We start from the raw sequence: 23,908 nt of genomic DNA on the forward strand, positions 1-23,908 counted from the left end.
AAGCTCAGGAGTATTGCATCCCAACCAGAAGGAGGTGCAGCAGGAGGGCCAGGAGACCTCCTTGAATGGACAAGGAGTTGCTGAGGAAACTTAGAGGGGAAAAAAGAGGCTTATAAAAGGTAGAAGCAAGGACAGGCAGCCTGGGAAGGATACAGGGATATTGTGCGGGAAGCTAGGAAGCAGGTTAGGAAAGCTAAGACCCAGTTAGAATTAAACTTGACTTGGATGTGTCAGGTAACAGGCAGGATTCTATAGGTACATTGTGAAAAAAAGACAGACTAGGGACAACATGGGCCCTCTCCAGAAGCTATCAGAAGTGGCTACCCTGGATTTGGAGAAGGCTGAGATTCTTAATGCCTTCTTTGCCTCGGTCTTCACTGGCAAATGCTCTGACCATACCACCCAAGTCTTGGAAGGCAGATGCAGGGACTGCGAGAATGAAGACCTTAGGCCCACTGTAGAAGAAGATCTGCTTCGAGACCATCTTAAAAATCTGAACGTGCACAAGCCCATGAGACCTGATGAAATCCATCCGCGGGTTCTGAAGGAGCTGGCAAATGAAGTTGCTAAGCCACTGGCCATCACATTTGAAAAATCATGGCAGTCACATGAAGTTCCCGACAACTGGAAAAAGGGAAATATAACCCCCATTTTCAAGAAGGGGAAAATGGATGACCCAGGGTACTACAGACCAGTCAGTCTCACCTCTGTGCCTGGCAAAATCTTGGAGCAGATTCTCCTGGAAGGCATGCTAAGGCACATGAAAAACAACAAGGTTCTTGGTGACAGCCAGCATGGCTTCACTAAGGGGAAATCCTGCCTGACCAATTTGGTGGCCTTCTCAGACGGGGCTACAGAACTGATGGGCAGGGGCAGAGCAGTTGATATCATCTACCTGGACTTGTGCAAAGCGTTTGACACTGTCCCACACAACATCCATGTCTCTAAATTGGAGAGACATCAATTTGATGGATGGACCACTCGGTGGATAAAGAACTGGTGGGATGGCCACACACAAAGATTTGTGGTCAATGGGGTGACACAGTCTAGTGCAAGGTGTCCCTGCCCACACAGGGGGGTTGGAACTTGATGATATTAAGGTCCTTTCTAACCCTGACTATTCTGTGATTCTATGATTTTGCTAATGTAAGAAGACAGACTATCATCATAAAATAAAACCACAAAAACAAACTGACTGTTCCTTTCTTATAAGTCAGCTTGACACAGAATTTGCAGGTCACCATCAGGTAAACCATCTGCTGCTCTCTAGGGTTTTTTATTTGCATTTCCCCCCCCCCCCCCTTTTTTTTTAACTAATACCTTGCCCAAGAACCAATCCTGTAAGAGTACTCAGTCCGTTAAGTAATGAAGTTCTGTGTGCCCTCATGGTGATGTAGAAACAAAACAAAAGCTTGCACCACCACCACCTGATGCAAGACAATATAAATCAAAATTACACCACTAAATTTATCACACTGTAAAGGGGTAAATGCACATACAGTTTAATTACTTGGCTTAATTTGGTAAAAAAAAAAAAAAATCCATTTTTTCAACAGCTGATATCCTAAATATCACTTTCACTCTACTTCCAGTTCTTTTTAAACTGATATGGAGAAAACTCCAGGAACAAACCTGCCAACAAAGTTTTCAAGCTAACAAGCAGGTATTCTTTATTGCGGTGCCGGGAGACACAGGGGATAGCTCCTCCTAACGTGTGTCTCCCCACTGCCACATAAGCCGTCCTCTTATAGCCACTGGGTCCCAGAAATTCAATAATCCCACCATTCACTGGACACATTCTTCCTTTGTTTCTGTAGCATTTAACAGGTCATCCACATATTGTAACAGAGTCCTCGTCTGAGCAGGTGGCTTTCATAATTCTAATTCTCGTGCTGATTTCCAAAAATCACTGGACTGTTTTTAAACCCCTGTGGTAATACTGTCCAAGTTAACTGAATTTTTCTTTCTGCGTCAGGATTTTCTCATTCGAAAGCAAATAATTTTGGCTTTCTTTGGCCAATGGTAAGCAAAAGAAAGTGTCCTTTAAATCCAGGACAGCAAACCATTTCTGATTATTATTCAATTTAGTCAATAAATCATACGAATTAGCTAATACTGGACAAATATCCTCTGCAATTTTGTTGATTACCCTGAGATTGTAAACCAATCTGCAACTTTTCCCATTATATTTCTTTATTGTCCAGATACAAGTATTATATTCCAATTCACATTCAATTAATAATCTATATTTTAAAATTTATCAATTTTTTTTTCATTCCCTTTGATCTTCTGATTTTAAGGGATACTGTTTTATTCTAATTGGGCAGGCCCCCCTCTTTTATTTCCACTTTAACAGGCAAATTAGTTTTTGCCTTACCTGGAACTTCAGATGCCCGTACTCCCACATATACCTGATTAAGGATTTCTTCTATTTCAGGAAGGTCCTCCTTTTTGCTTTTCTGTTGAATTAAAGATAAACTCAAAACTGCAATTAATTGATTTTTTTTTTAACTCTAAATTCCATTTTGCCTTCTTTAAATGTTGCTTCTCGCCCTAATGAAGATTTTAGAGAATTTGGCGTGCATAAAAATTTATGCATTCCTATTTGTTTTCCCAGTTTGTACTTTAAAGGTTTCAGAAAGAATGCCTTCTTTTTTTTCCCTGCTTTTTCTTGGTGGCCAGTAGCTCCCACATCTGTAACAAATTCTTTTCTCTCTGAGTTAACACCAAATAAGTTGCTCCTGTATCCACTAAAATTCCTAAAATTCCACTTTATTTCCTCTAGTCTGTAGTTTTAATTTAACCAGTGGATCTGCTAGGGTAGATTCCCCAGGTCCCTCTCAGTCTAGCTCCAATTCAGTCACCGGAGCCACCCCATGGCACTGCCCCCGCCCCAGGGCAGTCTCACTTCCAACGTCCAAACTCCCCATAGCACGCACACCAATCCGTTTCCACAGAAGAGCCCACTCCCCCAAACTCTGCCCGTCGTCACTTCTCCATGTTCAAACACAGGAGCTGCCCGAGCTCCCCCCCTTGGTTTTCCCTTTTTTTTTGTTTTTCACAGCTGCTCACCCTGCTCTGCAGGGGCTGCAGATGCCTGCCTCTGCAACAATATTTCTGGTTTAACCCCTTCTTAACTCTGAATGTGAATGTGCTGCTTGTTGCCAGTAACAGCAATCTCTTCCTCCTTATCAATATCAAATAGGATGGATACAGAGGCTGCTTCTCTCGGAGGTACCTGTGATACATAATTTTCAACCTATCTTCCTGATTACTGTTTTTTTAACTTTAAACATCTTCCCCCAATATCATAGGCTGAATAACATCTCTTCAGCTTAACTTTCAGTTTTTCTCTGTCCTTTTCCAAGGCCGAAATTAAGGGATCTAGCAGAGCTATATTAATTTTGCATTCAGTCTGTCACTCCGCGTGATTTCTTAAAGGGAAAAAACATATCTGCATACATTACTTCATGCCACTTTCCTTGCCCCCTCAAAACAACATTAATTGTAACAATGTATTATAGTTCGGAGTTCCATTTTTAGGCCATTTTTCCTGATCTGCCAAAGTATACAAAGGCCACCATCGGTTACAATATTTTACCAATGTTTTCTTATTTACCGAGCCCCCAGGAGACTCTCCAAGTTCTTTCCAGTGTGCCAAAATGCACCCAAAAGACTCTTTTTCAAGATCTCTTCACTCTGCTGATTTTCCATTATCAATCTCACATTCACACACACATATACAAACGGGATCCCACAGACACACTCCACACAGTTACAACACTTGAGACAAAGACAGAGACTAAAATTCAACCAAATAAAGAACAGTTAATAACACAGTTATAACATCCTGTCACAAGTACCAAAATCATTACTGTAAAAAGCCACAAAATAAGACGAGTACCAGTAGAATCAAAAGCAATACATCCTAACCCCTATGGCTCAGACCATATTGTAACATTAATAGGGGGGTTTCCTTGAACCCTTTATAGTTGACCAGCCTGTCAGTGTCCCAAGAAGGACGAGACCCTTGTGCCCAACCAGCCTGTCTGAGTCACACTGTGGGACATACTGGACAGCCCACTGTATCGGAGGGTGATTCGACTAACCTATTCAGGGACCCACGCTGACAGCATCACCGAATCAAATCCCTTATGGGCTGTTGATAGCACACTGGACCCAAAACCATTTCCACAAGACACCCCCTGCGTCTTGTAGGACCCAAACCACAAGATGCCCCCTGCTTAGTTATAACAGTCTGTCACTGATATCAAAATCACAAGACCAAAATCCTTAATGTAACAAGCCACAAAATGAATACCAACAAGATCCAAACCCATTTCCACAAGACACCCCCTGCGTCTTGCAGGACCCAAACCACAAGAAGACCCCTGCTTCTTATGGGTGTATGCCAGTAAAATCCAAAACCTTTTCTACAAGACACCCCCTGCATCTTGCAGGACCCAAACCACAAGATGCCCCCTGCTTCGTGTGGGTGTATACCAAACGGATGCTAGCAGCCAGGTATACGCCTTTACCTACGAGATTTCCTCTCTCGATTTATGGAAGGCTTCCAAACCATGCGTACACTTACCAAGCCAATTTACCAAACCAATTTACCAAACCGAGATGCCCCCTGCACCTTACAAACTATATAAAAGAATACCTTTTATGAGATGGTCCTTGTCTGCTCCCGCAGCGATCCGAATGAGTCAAGGGGTCCCTCCGGGAAAAATTCCCAAGGGCCCTAGGGAGCCCTGTCCTCAGTGGGTCCTGCAGCCGAGCAGAGAGGGTCCCATCTGGGGTGCCAAATTGATACGGAGAAAACTCCAGGGACAAACTTGTCGACAAAGTTTTCAAGCTGACAAGCAGGTATTCTTTATTGCAGCGCCAGGAGACACAGGGGATAGCTCCTCCTAACACGTGTCTCCCCACTGACACACAAGCCGTCCTCTTATAGTCCCTGGGCATACATACATATTCATGAGGCTACGTATGGATTACATAATTTTCCAGAAAGTTCCCTGCATGCGTACAGATTTGTGGTGGTGGTCTCTGAGGGTCGTTTACTTCTTCCAACAATCTTCATCACTTCTGGCAGCCTTTGAAGCAGTAGATGCTCATACCAGTTTAATTGGTTTGTTAGCACCAGAGACATAATAATCCTCCTATCCTCCTATTTATCAGTTAGTTTAACTGTAGCCCATCCTGGACACCTGCGGCTCCCAGATACTCCTTATCCCTGTGTCCTGTTCTTCTAGACTGTTTTTCTTAAGCTATGTCAACTATAACAATTTATCTTGTGAGAATTCTCAGTATGTTCTCTAGCTGTACTGTTCTCTATGCGTCATGCACCTCAGTAATTTTCCATTGCTACTGTTACAAAGCCATCAAACTTAACATTACTTAAATCTAATTCTAAAGGTTTCTATATTCCATTTTGTGATTTTGTGCCTCCTTGTTCCAAAACATAATGTGAAATTCAGTTTGATTCAATTTTTTCTCTCTCCTAAATGATACAGGTAGGTCCCGTAGTCCAAAACTCAATCTAGTATCACCGCTATTAATAGGACCTAAATCTTGAAGTCAATACAGCAATTTTAGAGTACAGTGAATTAGATTTTTGAAGCCACTATGAGAGACAAATTGACACTCTTTCCTCCCTCGTATTTCTAGTGGATAGAAGCAAGATTAATATGTCTGTCCAGAAAATTCCAGGTAGAAAAATGTGCAACTACAGGCACTCATTTGGTAAGAATACCCCCAACTGCATGGTCACTCAAGCCCTAGTGTCCTTTTTACACTGCACAAAGTTCTCTCACCCTGGGAATTTTCTGGAGATCTTTGCTCAAAACGAAGTTGCCAGTAGAGACCACATGAAGTCTATCAAAGATCTTTGCTGCAGCCACTACTTTTGAGGTAATGGGTCTAAACTGAAACAGGGGAAGTTCAGGTTAGATATAAGGAAGTTCTTCCCTGTGAGGGTGCTGAGGCACTGGCACAGGGTGCCCAGAGAAGCTGTGGCTGCCCCATCCCTGGCAGTGTTCATGGCCAGCTTGGATAGGACTTGGAGAAACCTGTTCTAGTGTAAGGTGTCCTTGCCCGTGGCAGGGTGCTGGAACTGGATGATCTTAAGGTCCTTTCCAACCCAAACCAGTCCCTAACTCTACAATTCTAATTATAGACATATTTGGATCAATACCTGAGAAAGTGTCTTGCACTGTTTCAAAGCACCAGTTCATTATTTTTTGCAATCATCTCCACCAACTTTCAAACCCATGTGGCCGCTTCAGAGGTCAAGGCCTGCAAAGCTCCTGATACACATGCATCCTTTGCCTTTGAGGCTATACAGAAGACAGGTTCTTTCCTACTGCCAAAATGATGACTTTAAGCTTACACCCCTTATCCTTTGGAAAAAAATATATACAGTGATTTATATAGATTATTAAAAACTGAGGAAAAAGGAATGGAAATTTTGATGTATTACCTCTATTTGTCACTGAAACCTCAATCCACCAAAACATTCCTACCAAACTTCTGTTTTCAAAACATTACTAAATCTTTTATGCAAATATTGGGATATGCATCAATTTCGTGGGGTAGCATGGGCATTTAAATCTTAATCTGACAGTCTGTTAGGAGGGAAAAAGTAAGCTTTCTTTCCCCTCACTTACAGAAGCTGTATTATGCACTTAATATTTCAGATACGGGAGTATTTTTCCCCTCCTTTGTGTAACACAAGATTTCTTTGCTCTCTTATTGAGAGATTTCTATTGTTTCTGCGTGAGAGTAGGATTTAACGTTGATGTACCTAATATTTGCTACTGCTTTGGGACACACTAACCCCCCTCTGATGTTTCTATTCTCTTCATTGCTATTATTCCACAAAAAACAGCTGCACTGCAGTGACACTTGTGTACAGCTCTCAATTTTGACCTGGTAAGAGGTGCTATAGCATTTTAAGATGACAAGGTAAAAACATAGCACAAGAGCGTTATTTCTACTCCTCTCAACAATCTTGGCTCTTTGCAGATACAGAGCAAGTACAAAACCTAGGGGGAGAGGAGAGCAGGCCCTTCCATATCTGTTTGCTTATACAGCCAAAGACAAGATGCACTAAGACAGCCTTAACCACAGGTTTCTAGCAAAAGCTACCCAGCACCGAGTTCTCTCAAAAAAGAAAATTGCTAGTTTCATAGCAATATTAGTAGAAAGTGAAGAACTCTTTCTTTTACATGTTATCTGGCCTCCACAAGTTCTGCTGCTCCAGATCTACCACACAACTCTGGAATCAGTCATTTAATCTTCCAGTTTATCTATTTCCATATGTATAAAATGAAGACCCCAATTTCCATCAATCACACATTTCCAGTTGTGCAGAGCAGTATTTACCTTCCAAAGTGCATATATAGTGCTTACAAAAGGCAGTATGACAAGAATGGGAGTTTAAAAATCAGTACAATCCTGGGTTCTAGACAAAGATCCTCCTGCAAGAGCAAGATGCTTATCACATAATAGCGAAACTCTGGAAACATATACTTCTGTGGTAACCTAAAGCTTAGAGGCCATCATCTTTTATGATTTCCTATTCCAATATTTTTCTCCCCACACGGTAAAGATCATGTGGCTTTTTGCCTACCTGGAATCTTGGCAGTTAAGATGTATAAAAAGAATACACTGGTTTATCATATGAATTGTCAGGTATTGGTGTCTCTTTATATTGATGAAGGCTTTTCCCACTGTGCCAAGGTCGATCTGGGATATAATGAGAACAGCTGTGATCAGTGACTCTGAACACTGACACAACACAAAAGGAAAAGGCTTTATATGCCTATTGAAGTACTGCTAAGGGAAAAAGGCAATGCAACAGCGCGCTACATTTTTTCACTGCAGAACATTTATTTGCATTCCACAGAAAGCAAAAATATTCCTTTTAAAATTTCAGCATGAAATAAATTGGGAAGGAAACTGTTAGACAAAAATAATGAATAGGATACAAAACTGATCAATAGAATCATAATCAGCCATTCATAATAATAGCATACAATAGATGTTCTTTTATTTTGCAACTAGCCGAAGGAAAATATGTTCATATTTAATCCCAATATATGTGAAACACTAGATCCTGTCTAAGCAAGCACTCTGACCTCATATGCCTGATCAGGTTGCTGTTTGAATTTGCTGCAGTAACCCATATTAATTTATTTTCCTTTTAAAATGGCTAGGTTCATATTCTCCTTGTATTACTGAACACAAAGTCTGTAATACCAGCTCTAACAGTGCTGGGCTAAAGCTGGGAAGGGGGGGGGGGGGGGGAGCAAAGCAACAGAACACCAACCAACCACAAAAAGCCCAACCAACTCCCTCATCCCCCAAGCATTTCATGTAAATGTTAAGACAGCTTCAGAAGTAGTGCTGAACACTTGAGGCCTCTTCCATTAGCCTGTGAACTTCATAAAAGTTCACCCTACTCACCCTGAATTTCTTTTTATGTCATTAGTACATTTGTTTCTATGAAGTTATTATTCAAATACTAAAATACATCCAAAACTTTTAACATGCTGTCAAATTCACCAACTAGTTAAGTCCCGTCATTACACAGCTGGAGATTTCAACTTTAAGATGCCCACTAACTTTAGGAGACAAAAGTTTGAGAAAACATTATATAAAATACAGTAAGACTTCAGAAAAGAACAATTAGATTTATAGTTGAAGTAAAATTCTTTTTAGGCTCTTGGGGGCTTCAGAGAATGACTGCAATACACTCTGTACCTGAAATTTCAAGTGCAGTTAACAGGAAATGATCCGGTCAATGATCAATCCTACCCAAAAATCAAAGTCTCTATAGACTACTTGCAATAAGTTTTGGGGTTTGGGTTTATTTTCAAGAATAAGTTTTCCACTCCTACTGACTGACTTGTGTGGTAGTGTTCCTCAGGTTTTTAATACTGTATCTTCAATAACTCATTCCTGCCATCTTCGTTTTTTTCTGCCCTTCATGCATTATAAAAACTATCATGTAAATTACATCCATAAATTATTGTACAAGTTTTCAACAATATCGCATTTAAATAGAAAGGAAAATCTCATCTTATGGGGATCATCGTTCATGTTCAGTAACAATATTTGACCTGAAGCCAACAAAGCAACTGCCAGATGTTATTTACACTGGTAGCTCAAATTTCAGAGGGCTGAAGTACTGATGCAGCAATACTGCTACAAGGAAACTTGTAGAGATTCAGTATCTGTTTCTCTTTAGGAGAGAAACAGTGGGGTTTATGTCTAAACAACAGGTACCAGTCCCCTTTCTTTTAGTTCTCCAACAATGCTGGCACAGCTTTCAGTGGAACCAGCCTCTTCCAATTCACAATGCAGAATTTTTGAGAGAGATGGTAAAATCTAACAGAACCTAGCACAGAAACTGTGGAATCCAATCCCTACACAGAACTTTTTTCCAGCTCAAAGAGTTCACACAAACTGTATGTATAGTGGTTCCAAATCCATCCTACGGGGACTCAAATGTCAGCAATTCCAGATGGTCGGAGAAGGATACTCACAAAACTGCTTCCAGCTATTAAAAAGAAATCATTCATCCATCAAATAAAGACCTAGCACAGAATGCCAATCAAAATCATGCTAGGTGAAGAAAACACTATTTTTTTCACTACAAGCATTTACAGCAGTGACCATATGCACATCCCACTTAGAGTTCAGAGGTGGCAGATTTTTCAGAAACAAAGGTGGCAATTTTTATCATGCACTTTCATTGTACCGAATAAGGTCAGAGGAAGAATTCTGAGAAAATGCTGCTAAACCATTTCTTACTCTTTTCATGTTGTGACAGGTTTGAAAGCAAAAGACAAATCTATTTAACCTCGCTTTTGTTTATGCAAGGTGTTAGGGTTCAGAGGTAAGTGCGCTGTTGTTATAGTTGTATGTCAAAGTTACATTCAGTTTTAAATTCAGTTTTAAACTTTCCAAATGCATCTGCAATGGTGGAACATATCAGAGCATAAGCTTCCAATATCTAGTGCACTTTACAGTATTTGGTGATAAAACATTTGTACAGTAGAAAAGTTTCCCAATCACTTTTTCAGACAATTCTTCATGCCTTACAAATTTTGTTACCCATTTTTGAATAACTATGCTTGGCCTAGTCTGTCACATTACGAATTCAGATGACACCCCCAGTATCGGGCATACACAAATAACATTTCTCAAGGTTCATTATAAGCCCATAGAGTCAGATGCCACAAAGTCTTCTTGAAACGAAGAAGCCATGCAGCTGCTCCTGTATCAGATTTTCATATGCTATTACAGCTTTAATTCATCCAAATAAACTTGTTTTCATCTCCTGGGGCCCAGAATGCCAGCTGCCGTTAACTGGACTGTGACTAGTAAAAAGTTGTAACACATACTAATGTCATTCTTGTAGTGCCAGGACTGGGACTCTATGATCCTTACAAGTCCCTTCCAGTGAGGTATTCTATGATTTTATACCTTTCAGGACCTTTTCCAGTGGCAACTCCACATACAGCTTGGAAAAAGCACAAAACAAAACTGAAACACATTTCAGAACTCAACTAGTAAAATGCTCAGGGATGACTAAATGGATAAAGGTGAAAAGACAATCATTACCATTGCCTACTCCATTAAAATAGTAATTTTCCAGTTAATCATTATATGTCTACTAGGATAGCTGTCTCTAACAAAATAATGAAAAGTGCATTTTAAACAATTACGCAAGTGTCTGTGAACAACATCAAATCAGTTGTTAGAAAGATGCTTTAAGCCTTTATAATCAAGATGTACATTCACCCTGCCCCACTCCTACAATGTACCTGGAGTTAAAGCTGTTACAAAGTTTTCATTCTAAAGATTCCCCACATTTGCTAGAAACCGGAAAGCTGGCAAGCCTAAGTGAGAGCAGAGGAATAACAATGTCACTCTTCAATTTATCATTATCAAGAACAAAACCTATATTATGCAAGTTCCGTTGTTAATGCAGTCATCTGGAAAAGATAATGTAATACTAGTCTGTTTTCCAGCTCATGTATAAGGTTGACCTCTACACAAATCTTACTTTATGACCTTCAATCAGCAAATGAACATTCTCATATGTTCGCAATCACAATTCAATTACAAAGAATGAGAAACTGTGGCACCTAAAAATCAATAGTCCATTATAGTATCCTATGATAATTTAATCTATTGAAATATGATACCACATGCTATCATATGGCATGTTCGGAAAATACTGCAGGCCTTCGGTCTATTTCACTGAAGTCAGAAGCATGATCTTATCCACCAATGCAATCCTACACAGTAAACACATTTAAAAGGAGAGGTAAGAGCACTCAGTGAGAAAGCCCAGTAAGTCAGAGAACTTGCCAGCTGAGAAAGCATTTTGTGCAAGTAAAGTTTTATGACTTTATGGAAGCAAGATCTGACTTCTGTTGCAGTCTGGACTGCCGAGCAGGAGACTGGAAACTGACACTAGCTGAATTTTATAGTCCTTTGTTATGACAGCCACTGCTGCAACCATGATTCTTTCAAACCAGCTATATATTTAGTTGCCAGGAGAACAAAGGAGTTTTGGCAAAAAAACAACTGCCAGTAAGCAAGCATGCTGGCACTCAAAATCTGGGTTAAAAACTAAAAACTAAAAAAAACCAACCAAAACAAAACAACAAAAAAAAAACAAACACACCCCACACCCCCCCCCAAACCCAAAAAACAAACCCACCAAACCAAAAAAGCCTTGGGTTACAACTGAAATTTTCAGCTACTCTCTCTGATAATCAGTTTGGACTATCTTCAGGCTTGCTCTAGTGGGAGGTATCTCCGCCCATTGCAGGGGGTTGGAACTAGATGAGCTTTAAGGTCCCATACAACCCATTCCATGATTCTATTAAATAGTCTGTTAATAACTAATGGATAAACCACACTACAGAACTACCATTTCCGAGATCTCAAGAGATATTAATTTGTCAGGTTATCCCTCCTTCATGTATTCAAGGTTATCTTCTTAACACCAGGAGGCTGAAATATCCTTGAAAAGTTAAAGAGTATTTTTTGGAACTTAATTCTGCTTCAAGGGACTGGATTCTCACAGGATACGCAGGGCTCCAAAGGCAGTGGAACAAGACGCTGACTACATAATTTGACATACAAAACAAAGTAAAAAAATAATTTAAAACCTCTGGTTTTCACTGAAAAAAAACAGAGGTTTTCATACTGAAGATTCAGTCCATCCCTACAATGACAGATGCTCATAAACTCATTTCTGCAGTAAACTACACCAAAATCTGATGCGATAAACAATTGAGCAAAATAAAACAATGACTGTTCAGAGCAATTCCTTACTTTCATGCTGTTTCTAATCAGAAGATTCTCCAACTAAACATACAAAAGAACTCTAATGAACAAAAATCAGCACTTCATTAGAGAAACCAGAGCTCTCAGGTCACTTTAACTGCATCTGCTTATATCAGAAATAAACTCTTTACAATGAAAGTTCACCTAAAGAACTGAAAACCTTGAAGAATCAAGATATCCACTATATAGAACATGAGAATTCACAGCTTCTCAGACACTCTTAATTTTAATACAAGTTTTACTTGCAGAAAATTGAAAAATATTACTCTGTTGATAGCACAGCTTATACACATTACACAAAAAGACTTGAGTCAAATGATTCCTTATTAGAAGGCCAAAAACATTTTACAAAGTTATTAATTACACATTTATTTTTCAAGGTAACTTCAACTGAACTCTAACTTATAAACTCTAACAGAAGTTTGACAGTCATTACTGCTTGCACTTTGATACTTACCAGGAGACACACTACATTAACAGAACACCTTTTATTCTTGTCCAAACAATTAAAAAAAGGCCTTAACACATAGCCATAAAGCTGCTGGAGGACTGATGTTAGCAGAAACATAGAATGTTTATTCTAGAGCCTTCTCACCTGCAGTCTGGATTTCAGTAAACCAACTCCTGATTTCAAGTCGTGTGTAAGCAAGTTTGTTTTCTCTCACTCAACAACCTAACAGCTTTAAGCAGTACATTTTTGCAGACTCAGTGGTCTAGTCACCTACTTTTATTAAATTAAAGAAAATTGATGCAAGTCTTGTTTTTTTACACATGTACTCAGACAATCAGAAAAGGCAATCAAGTTCATCCAAAATGGATATTGTGGTATTATCTGCTAAAATATCACTTGATCGATTTCTCCATCTCAAGATGATACTTTAAACAAGAACTATAACTGAAGGAATATTAAGAATTCTGCATTACTCCCAATTCATATATTTAGTAAACTCATCTCCATCTTTTCTTTTATTACAAGAACACTTCAACTAGGAGTCATCTGAGCACTGCTTTTTTCTCACTGTTCATGAACTTCCCAAAGCACAATTAAGTTACTATATTCCATTCCTTATCAGTTAAACCTCCCATTAAAAATCTGAAGAACTGCCACACGGTGGAAGTAGTTACCTACAACTTGCAATGAGAAGCACACATGACACACTAACATTTGATCTTTGCCTTATGTCAGTGTACATGAATTACCCAAATAAATATAATTTTGAAAATTACTAGAAAGCTAAATTGAGGATAGGTGGGAGGGAAAAATGAGGACAAAAATATTCACCATCTCCAAGTTAAAAAGTCTCAGAGAAAAAAACAAACCCTATTAAAATTGTAGTGAAATTACCACTGAAACAATAAAACAAATCCTTATAGAATTTAAAACTGTGCATACCAAGTGAATTAGATCCCTGAGTAAAATGCTTGTGATTAAGACAACAGCAAAAAAAGTATTTATGTGTTTTATTTTAAACTAAAGCTATAATCCCATGAAAAATATTGTCCACAGTCTTACAAGAAACCCCATACAACTGAAACCAGAACAGTTTCACGAGTTCATTACTTCACTAGCTGAAGTCCTTAACTTTGGTTTTAATGTAGATCACATCTAGCTACAGCTAGAGGGGAATCCTTCCTTACTGAAAAGCAACATGTACATAGTTAACCATTAGGAAGAATTGGATTTTTAAATGCAATGCTAACAACAGTAGAAACCTTGAAAAGGTTTAGCTGAACATCTTTCAAGAGTTTCAGAGATTCTTCACACATGTGCTTCTCAATATCCTCTGTCCTTTCACACATGGCCCCTGTACGTTCATATAATAACAGGTTGTTATAAATCACAGGAATACATTACAACAAAGCTGGGCAGTGGCTTGTGCAGTGCGGGACTGTAATATTCTCACACTTTGTAAACTCAAACCATCAACACCAGGGTTTAGTGCTCAGCACTAAGACAAGATATGAAGTCGTACCAGCAGTCTTTACCAGCAGAAGCCATATGAAGATAATTGCTTAATGATACTGCTCAGGAGTAAAGTTTTATTTGTTCTAAACTTTCTTCTCCTAATACCTCCAGAGCAAAATAAATATTCATTACTCTCGAGTGTTTCTACTCTACAGGAAGCTGCAATGACCTATTAGTAAAATCATTCCTAAAGCTAAAAGAAACAAGAACCAAAGTAAACATTGAAAAAATCCCACAACTTAGCACAGTTGTGGTACTTACTGGTAAAACATGTCCGCCAAACTACTGACTTGGCTCCAACTCCTTCCTTATGCAGCTAGCTTCAGACTTGCACGATCCAACTTCAATCAGTCTTCATCACTGAATTAAATCCAACACACATCATTACAAGTCTAAAGCACACCAGAAGTGTATTTTGCAAAGCAACTAACCAAAAAAAAAAATTTAGCTGAACTACCTATTTTCTTTCTGAAGCCTTCTGCATGAGAAATATCTTTCACCAAGAAAAAGCCAAATGTATTCTGAGAAAAGACATTCAGATATTAATGAGGCCTGGGTAGTTCCCTTTGATCAAAAGCAAATGGATGAGTAGCAAGAAATATTTCAATAGCACTGGTCAGCAAATACAGTAAAACACATCTCAAGTCTCTGAATCTGCCTGTACATAGGTTGCTTCTAAAGCATACTTGGCTTAATTAGCCAACTGCCCTGATGCAGAAACCCGACTTCTAAGTGCTTCAGGGATTTTTCTCAGGACCATCTGTTGCTTAATTCTGAAAACTGGATGTTCATTAGCATGTGAGGACATCAGGTACGTTCCTGGACTAATCTCTCACTTTCACAGTAGTGCAGTTGACGAACCTTGAGAGAACATTGCAGTGTGAAGCAAAGCATGGATATGAATACTACCGAATCCACCTGACCAACACGCCACTGACCCCAACTAAAATGCCAATGTTGATCCACACTAACATAGTCACAAAAAAGTAATAGTTGCATGTAGTTTCCAAAGTATTGGAGGAAAAAATTGCTCTCTTACCAGATCACAAAGAAACCTTTATCTCAAAGGGTATAAGCTTCAGACAAGACCTTGGAAAAAAATTCTTAGAAGTCTTCAAATGAAAGTAGCTCTTGTCATTGACATATTGAATCTTTCTATTCACCTATTTCAATATGTTAATGTTTTCTGTCTTAACAGGTAACAAGCTGCAGTATTCTAAGTACACACTGCTATAAAATACACACAAAGGTGACATTTAAGCTAGTTTTAACACCCGTTGATATTACTTCAGGAAAAATCAGCAGCATCTGCTCTGCTGATAACACTAACATTAGGCAATTTCATACTTAAGAGTATGGTGAATAGTTTTCCTAATAGAATTCATACCAATTTAAAAAACAGCCTAAGAAAAACTTAACTTTATTTAGCTTTATTAATAAAACAGTGAAAAGGTTGCTATGACATTTAGAACATTATGCCAAAGATAATTATAAACCAGCAATGAATCCAAATAAAAACATTTAAATCACAGGTACTAAGAACAGTCCCTGTCCCTGGGAGCCAGCTGCGCACAGTGTTCATCCTGTAAGTAGCCCATTGTCTTTCCAGAAAGAAAACCCCAACAAAATTACAGGTGTCAGTAAACAGAGCTGCCACTTTAACATTTCCAACTTCCTGGGAAGTTATTTACAGAAGTAATCAGAGGAAAAGTCAGTGCTGACATTTGTTTCTAAAACCATGCAATCAGAGCACAGATGGGAAAAAAAGCACTTATATTTACACTTACTTGGTGTTTAAAACCATGTGTAAATTGCCATCATTTAAAGTGCAAGCTACATGTCTGCCGAATCAACTGAAGGCATATCAGGTGAGATGCAAGTTAAAATACTGCCACCAACAGTTATACAACTAACCATGGATGCCAGTAGCATATTTGAAACCCTGACCAACTTAGTGTGTTACTTCCTCTTGTATGTTACCAGCCGAACACATATTCCATTGCTTTAGACACAATACTTTCATCTTTCCTAGGAGTTTGTCTGTCAGAAACCACCTAGAAGACAGGGGGGGGGGGAGGGAAAAATCAGTCAACATATAATTAATTCTTTTTATACTAACCAGGTTGTTTTTTTTCTATTCCTAAGTGCTTCTATATTTTGACAAAGTATGTCCAAAAGATTTTCAAAACCAGGACCTAAACACTGGAAGAGTGACAAGTCATTAATGTATAATTATTTTAGAGACTAAACAGACTGAGTTTGTACTTGAACCACATCTTTAAGGAAATGACAGGAGAACGCTAAGGTCATGTGTGTACAGCCTCATACAACTTTAGAGGAGACAGAACAAAAACACGTTTCCATTTCCCTTAAAATACCTGATAGTCACTAGTGGAAGCTTTATATGCTGTTGCAAGAGGTCTCATTGTAGAAATCCTTGTAGTATTATTTGCAAGTTGTACTGGTGTGCCAACAGATTTTGTAGGTGAAGTGAAAACTGAAGATGTTGATGATATAAAGCTTCTTTCCAAGTTTTCCATCACACTCTTAAAAGAGAGAGATAACTCAATATAAACAAATACTAAAAAAAATAAACCAACACAACTCAACCCCCCCCCCCCACACACACACTATTTCACCTTCATTATCTAGAATTATCTATTCTGTCGAATTGTTTGATAGAATATGTTCACATCTCAAACCAAGCAAAAACCACAGGTAAATTGCCTGTGAGTACAGAGCACACAAGTATACACCACACTAAGCATCTTCCTTGCTGCAACCATTTATATATTGGATTATGCCATTTCAAAGTAGTGAAAGTCCACAATCTGTTCACTGCCTGTAGTAAATGTCAGCCAAGTTTGAAAGAGTTTAGAGAAAAAAAATTGCAAGACTTGCAACAAACTTCAAGTAGTAACATTTTTCAGGCCCAGTTTAACTAAGTAATGTAACATCCTCTTTCTAAATACTTCCAAAATATTTCATCTGATGCACACAGGACAGTCTCCAAGCCTTTACCAACTTACAGGTTTTTGTTCAGGCTCAACTTGCCAACGACTGTCACCCAGTCCCCTTATCAAATGCTAGAAAAAGGAGTCAAAATGCTTCATTTTGTAAAGTTATGTTTAGAAAGGAATGCATGTAGAATGCGAGAAGCAGCAAGCAACTTGATGGAAACTGAAAGTTCCACAAGAACCCAGAGAAAACAAGGTGGGAAATGACAACCAGCCTGTGGAGACTCAATTCACTACATTTTGACTCAGTGGAGCACAGCATTCAGCCTAAAGACAGCAGAAATTCAGAAGCACATCTGGCAGGAGACAGCTATCCAAAATATAGGACAGGACACCATATAATCTGAGAACTGTAAGTGACTGTCACTTGCTTAAGCTCATGTACATTACCCAATATAAAGTGCTTGCAAGAATTAAAGGTCAGGGCATTGCCAATGCCTGGAAACTAATAGCTCATAATAAAATGTCTACCCAAACCACTACTTGCAAAAAAGGACATTTTTTTTTGTGGGGGCAGGTGGGAGAATAGGATCAGGACTGCCTTGCTAACAAATTTTCAGTCTGATGTACCAAGATAAACTGAAAAGCCAGAATCAGATAGTCACATAAAAGCAGAGGGACAGTTAGGAGCAGTAACAATCTGCCATCACGTACCTATTCCAGCCCCTAAATGATATAAATTACAGTCTGGAAAACTCTCTCAATTGTCTCCTATGTTACATTTTCACTTTGTATCTTCTACAACAGTGTAATTATGAGCACAGTAACTTCTAAGGAACACAGAGATTTAGAATAATGATTCTTCTCAGCAGGAAACCTTGCCAACTACTTCAGAAAAACCTCATGTAAGGTATAACAGAGTATACCTGTATAAAACCGAAATACTTATTTTTGTAGTTCAAAAATTAAAAAAGGCCAGGAAAAAAAAAAACCAAAGAGGAAGTCCAAAAGGAGAGTGCTTTATTTTTAAATGAAGGCAGATGTTAACTTACTTTATCTATACATGGCTTGACCCCAATCATGATAGATTCACCAAAAATTCTTCCATCTTTGCTTAAGGCTTTCCGGGCTTGAAGCTTAGACTGGTATCGAATATGCATCCAGTTTCCTGTGTTGGACATCTGCATGAGATTAAGTGAAAATTTTGAAATTTAGCTTTTTAAAGAAAGAGCCAGAATGGTTTCAGAAATCTGTCCCAAACTAAGACATACCACATGCTTTAATATGTTTCCATACTGAGCAAACTGTAGAAGAATATATGAAGCTGATGCTTGAGGAAATCTGAAAGACAAAAATAGTTAAAAATGAATAGTTTAAGAATTCTGGTTCTAAAATGTAACCCTATGAAGGGTTTTAGAAATCAAAAAAAGACCAGTGTTAATGCCATTTTAGAAACAGTAACTTGAGGAATATCATCTTTCAGGAATTTTTACTTCACATACCTCAACAGTAGAATGGTGCCTTTCTAACTTGAAAAGGCTAACATAGCATAAGTTAGAGTGCTTTACTAAAACATATGCATTCGCTGGCTTTAACCACAGCTATATTTCATGCAGAACCTAAGAATGCCAAACAGCAACATCCCTGTACTTTCCATATGTAATAAAGACTTCACCCATGTTTTTTTTAACACTTTGAAAATCAACTTACCCAAATACAGTTACCCATGTGTCATCAAGTTGATCTTCTGAAGTCAGGGAATCACCCTGAGTGTAAAAAGGATCTAGCTGAGCAGGAGATAGAGTAGTCTTCCTAGGCTGCCCAATACTTGCAGGACTGAACACACTTGAACCTGTTAAATTGAAATGGCATTAACAAATTATTTTTGCAAGACAGATAAGCTCAAGAGACTATAGTGAAGAAATTTAGCATCAAGCACTTTTCTTGTATACAAGTTTGGTGGAGATATACTGCAGACAAGCAGTAAGTCAGCCAAACTTCACATTTGCAGGCATGCTAGTCAGTTTTATGACCAGAACCATAGCTTTTCCTTGACCTCTGAACACTAGCAACTTAATACATAAGCCAAATAGGAATAAACCAGCAGAATTAAGTTTAGCAAGAAGCCACAGTTTCATGCACAAGACAGGAAATCTTACGAAGATGGAAGACAACCCATCAATCTCAGTTGCTTCGCTCAAATACAATCACCTCTAGGCTCAGTTCAAAAACAAATTTAGAATAAGTAATAAGATGACTGAAATTCAGTCACATGCATATTCCTTTTGAAAAGCTAATAAATATGCAACTCTTTCAAAAATTAGCAAGGAGTTGATGTATTAGAACAGTGATTTTTTTTTGTGTATGAAGGAAAGCATTACAACAGTAGATGGTACATTGTGACAGGACATCTACCTGTTCCAGGGGTTGATGGCATAGTTCCAACCAATGGGCTCTGTGTTAGAGAAAAGCCAGCCTGTATTAAAATACATAAAGTAAAAAATCATTCTTACATGTACACGTCTCAGATCAGAAGAAATCATTTTCAGGTAACTTAAGCATCAGGGAAGAAAATTAACTTTTTGCTTTAAGTTAGGAGTAACTTTTAAGGGTAAGAATAGCCATTTACATGTATATTTAGTACAAGATTATTAAGTTATTGATGAAAAATCACTTGACAACATTTTTACATTCTAGCTTAAACAGGCTTAAAATGCAAGTTAACTGAGACAGCATGGGAGTGTAAACCAAACTACAGAAGGGAAGCACCACAAGCAACAGGATTCAGGGTCTGTCTCTAACATTTATCACCTAACAAAAAAGAGCTATGGTATACAAGAAGAAAGCTTGTTTAGGCTTAGGGCAACCTTCAGGAACTGAAAAAATCCATTAACTAACACTAATCACATATACTTCACGAAACCAAGTAGCTTTAGGTATCAATACCTAGAAACTTGACAGTTTAACCTTTTCAAAATAGGCATCTTATTATTGCAGTAATACAGCAATTCACACATTCACATGCATCCTGATGGAAAGCATGCTGGTATCATCAGTTACCAGCATCTGATTTTCAATTGCCTAAAGGATTTACAAGTCCTGGGAGCATAGCCTCCACTTGTATTCCTCATCACTAGGACTTACTTTCCCTCTCAGCCACTTAGTGCACTGAAGGAAAGTATGCTTTCAGCTTTAGCTACTACAAGTTATTTTCTTTTTAAGATAGGATTTCAATATTCAGAATACTTTTTGTGTACTTTTAGCCTGAATCATGGCATTTCCCAGACACAAGATCAAACTGGAGCACCTGTAGACATAGCAACAGGCATTCCGATAGCTGCTCTTTTTTTCCTTTTCAAGTATCCAGTCCTTTAAGACAGTAGTGGATCCTGTCCTTCACAGAGGACTTGAACTTTCAGAATAAACTTTTCAGAAGGCAACATTCAATAAAAAGACTGCTCATTCAGTGAAAGGCCTCCTCCTTGCATCAGAAGAATCATGTTCACTGAAAAAGAACCTACTAACAGTTGGTTGACTGCCTGGCTGAAGTAAGCAGAGAAGCATATTATTAGACTGACCTTTTGGAAATTTTATTGTTACAATTTCAAAATCAACCCCACCTCTCTACCCAAACTTTTATTAGATATTTTACTCAGCACAAAATTCCTTCTATTTCAGTAAATGCCTCTATTGCCCAGTAAACAAAAAGATAACACATACTTGGATCCTTCTGGCAATTAGCAGCCCAATAAATTTATAAGAATGCAAAAAGCTGCAACAAGTCTGTACTTGCTATGTAGAAAACACAGCAGAGGCATGATTTGCATTTTTGATTCTCTATACTATCAAAAATCAGTAATAACAGGAGACAGCTTCACAACTGCAGTTCTCATTCAGACTGCACAGAACAGGTACACCAAACACCCAGACTAAGCAATTTCATGATCTGAAGACTCACCAGTCATTTTGCTACAGCAGCTTATACAACTGAGTTAAAGAATTCTCTGAAGCATTAAGGTATGTCACATCTTCTGCTAAGAATAGGCCAATACCCAACCCACTTACTGTTCTTCTTGAGGTCAGAGGTGTTGATCCAAGTCCAGGACTAGATAATTCATCATATATACTTCTAACTGGTGGAGCACCACTTTTATCTTTATGCGTAGGTACCACTGGGTGTGGGGGAGATCCTCCTGCAGTCAAAAGAAACAAATTAGGAGCATGAGAAAACTTGTAATTTTACTACACTGCTACTTGCTTTGAAACTTCAAAAGTAAATTCAACTGAAAGCTGTTAGTTGTTTCACTGGGGCTTTGCAAAACTATCTGGCATACCGAATTGTTCAGGTTTGAATGTTCTACATCAGAACATCATGTTTGTGTCAAACTGCCTCCTTACTCAGTATCGTCTAAAATTTTTATACCTCTTAGCAACCCAGTACATTTACAGTAGTAGTAAATGCGCTTGTGATTACTTACATGCACTTGTTATTTTTACGAAGCTCTGAGCATAGCTACATCTTCCTGTTTCAAGGCAGGTTAGTAATCCATTTTAATTGCTTCAGAGACTAAGTTCTCTGGAGCAGAGATGCAAAAGCAAGGAAAAGCAAGGTTTTTCAGACCTTCCACATGCTGAAGAACCATATCAAAATGCACACAGACATTGCACATGCTGTCACATTCCAACTGTCCAAATTCCTCTCCTTCCCATGTGATTTCATGGTAAATAAAAACACAGGATCTTAAGAGCAGTGACAGGATGAAGTTAAACCAGGTCTCCCATTTCACAAACTTTGGGACTTCCAATATAACAGGGAATTAAACTGACATACCTCTGAACTCCTTGTGTGGGTTCCCCCAGGAAAAAACGAAGGGGGGAGGGAGGGGAAGTAGTCTGGCTTAACAGTTTTCACTTGCAAAGCATTTGAAATTAAAACTTTTCCACAGTACTTCTCAAATCTAAATTCTGAGCTTCAAGACTCCCCTTGGATGTTTTAACATACCCAGAAACTGTTACAGCATATCAGAAAGCACACACTCAAGGTTTCCAGTTTAAGGGACATACTTAATCACTCATTTTGGGAGACCTGTGCTAGTATTGTACTGGTTCTCCCTTTTCTAGAACTGATACTCTAAGGCTGTAATGAAGCCTTTCAAAAACAGGTGAAATTCACATAACTATTTTTAATTTCATAAATATTTACTTTAGAGGCTTGGAGGGGAGGAGGAAGTGGAGTGGAGCAAACAATAGGGGGACAACAGGGGAAATTAACAAGAACAAGAAGCAGGAACACACCATCAATCATAGAATAATTCAGGCTGAAAGGGATGCAGAAAGATCAGGAAGTCCAATTCTGCTTGAAATTGAATGAAAATAATATCTAAGTTATCTTGCAGTACTTTAATTTTCAATTTCTCCTTCAAAATGACTAGCACACTAAAACCACAAGATATATACATTATATCAACTGATTCAATACAAAAGCCAAGATCACCCATCACGTGAAATAAATCAATGAAGCTATTACCTACTGTCATGGTTTAAGCCCAGTTCAACCCAGGACACCTACTCACTCATACTTCTCAGAGAAGAAAAAAAAGGCATGTAATTCCACAATTCAGAAACATGGGTAAGAACTTTTTCTAGTTGTATCAGTTGGGTGGTTTGAAAGAGATAAGCAACTACAGCTAGGAAATGTCACTACTCCATCCCAATTATCGCAGACATCAAGACTGCAAATACAACCACGAGATAGTAATTAGTTAATAGTTTTAGTTTTTCTCTATCTGGTTTTTAGAAGTCTGACAGTCGTGGTGACTTGTTAGAATACACTGCAAATAAATCTGCAGCTGGCACAAGCTGCATTTAGTTTGCCAGCAGACATCTCCCTTTTAAACCACGAGAAAACACTAATGGTTGTATGTACAATCAACTTGTCAAGAGCTGTATAAACTGATTTCATACTAGGCGAGGTGCATATTGCCTGTAAAAACAACCTTTCTTGATACCCAAAATCCCACGTTTAAAAAAAGTTATTAAACTTAAGCCTACTTTGAAAAATTTAGCCAAACTGCACTGAATACACTTGAGTTTACCACTTTTTTTAACGAGATCATTTACAGCAAGTTATAAACTTACAATAATTCAAGTCTGCAACAGTCACATACAGCAATAAGACAAACCAAATTTTACTTTCAGGACAATTTCTCAGGAATCAGCGAATTCTGACCTGTGAGTAGTGGAGACCTCATTTCCATCATCCCGGCTGAAGGGCCGGCTAAAGCACGTGGCTGCGGAGTCACTGGCGCAGGTAAATCACCCATCAGGAATCCAGGAAGAAACTGAGCACTAGTTCCAGGTTTTGGAGATGTCGGGGAGCCGAGAGTCATCGGCTCAGCTCCTGTGTTAATGAAAGCAAAGATGAGAAGCATGGATGGCGCCAAGTCACTTAGCCTTTTCCACTGCTTCAACAATGGTTTTATTAAAGAAATGTAAAACAATACGCAGTAAATGACTAAGTTCTAAACATTTATTTTCCAAGCGAGCAAAGTTTATAACAACCCCACGCTGTTTCCAACTACAAGAACTGATACGGCGAGAGCTTTGT

General features: G+C 38.5%; 1 protein-coding gene across 2 annotated transcripts; it reads right to left on the reverse strand.

The window, feature by feature from the left end:
- Positions 1–1,301: 1,301 nt before the first annotated feature.
- Positions 1,302–23,723, reverse strand: NUP35 (nucleoporin 35). 2 transcript variants are annotated; one of them, XR_009744214.1, is made up of 10 exons: positions 23,531–23,723; positions 21,367–21,494; positions 19,717–19,777; positions 19,012–19,153; positions 18,573–18,642; positions 18,354–18,482; positions 16,723–16,890; positions 16,259–16,398; positions 7,640–7,755; positions 1,302–1,427 (listed from the first exon to the last, which is right to left on the reverse strand). XR_009744214.1 is itself a non-coding variant. In XM_061458004.1 (8 exons), the coding sequence occupies exons 1-8, from the start codon at positions 23,688–23,690 to the stop codon at positions 16,321–16,323; spliced, it is 936 nt and encodes a 311-aa protein (XP_061313988.1). In that variant the 5' UTR covers positions 23,691–23,723; the 3' UTR covers positions 15,759–16,320. The 2 variants fall into 2 exon arrangements, 1 of the variants encoding a protein (XP_061313988.1); XM_061458004.1 differs by lacking the exons at positions 1,302–1,427; positions 7,640–7,755 and having other exon boundaries at positions 15,759–16,398.
- Positions 23,724–23,908: the final 185 nt, after the last annotated feature.

This window comes from Pezoporus flaviventris, unplaced genomic scaffold (assembly GCF_033815535.1).
Source record: "Pezoporus flaviventris isolate CSIRO_AGI_PZ_B2104156 unplaced genomic scaffold, CSIRO_AGI_Pfla_v1 ptg000001l, whole genome shotgun sequence".
Taxonomy (NCBI): Eukaryota; Metazoa; Chordata; class Aves; order Psittaciformes; family Psittacidae; genus Pezoporus; species Pezoporus flaviventris.

Bases quoted from the DNA above. Each gene is read 5' to 3' on its own strand.
- NUP35 (XM_061458004.1), bottom strand. From the start codon at position 23,690: ATGACTCTCGGCTCCCCGACATCTCCAAAACCTGGAACTAGTGCTCAG. The intron at 21,495-23,530 runs GTCAGAATTCGC...TTTTGACTGCAG, and splicing joins GAGGTCTCCACTACTCACAG to GAGGATCTCCCCCACACCCA. The intron at 19,778-21,366 runs GTAAGTGGGTTG...ATTTTAATACAG, and splicing joins CTCTGACCTCAAGAAGAACA to GCTGGCTTTTCTCTAACACA.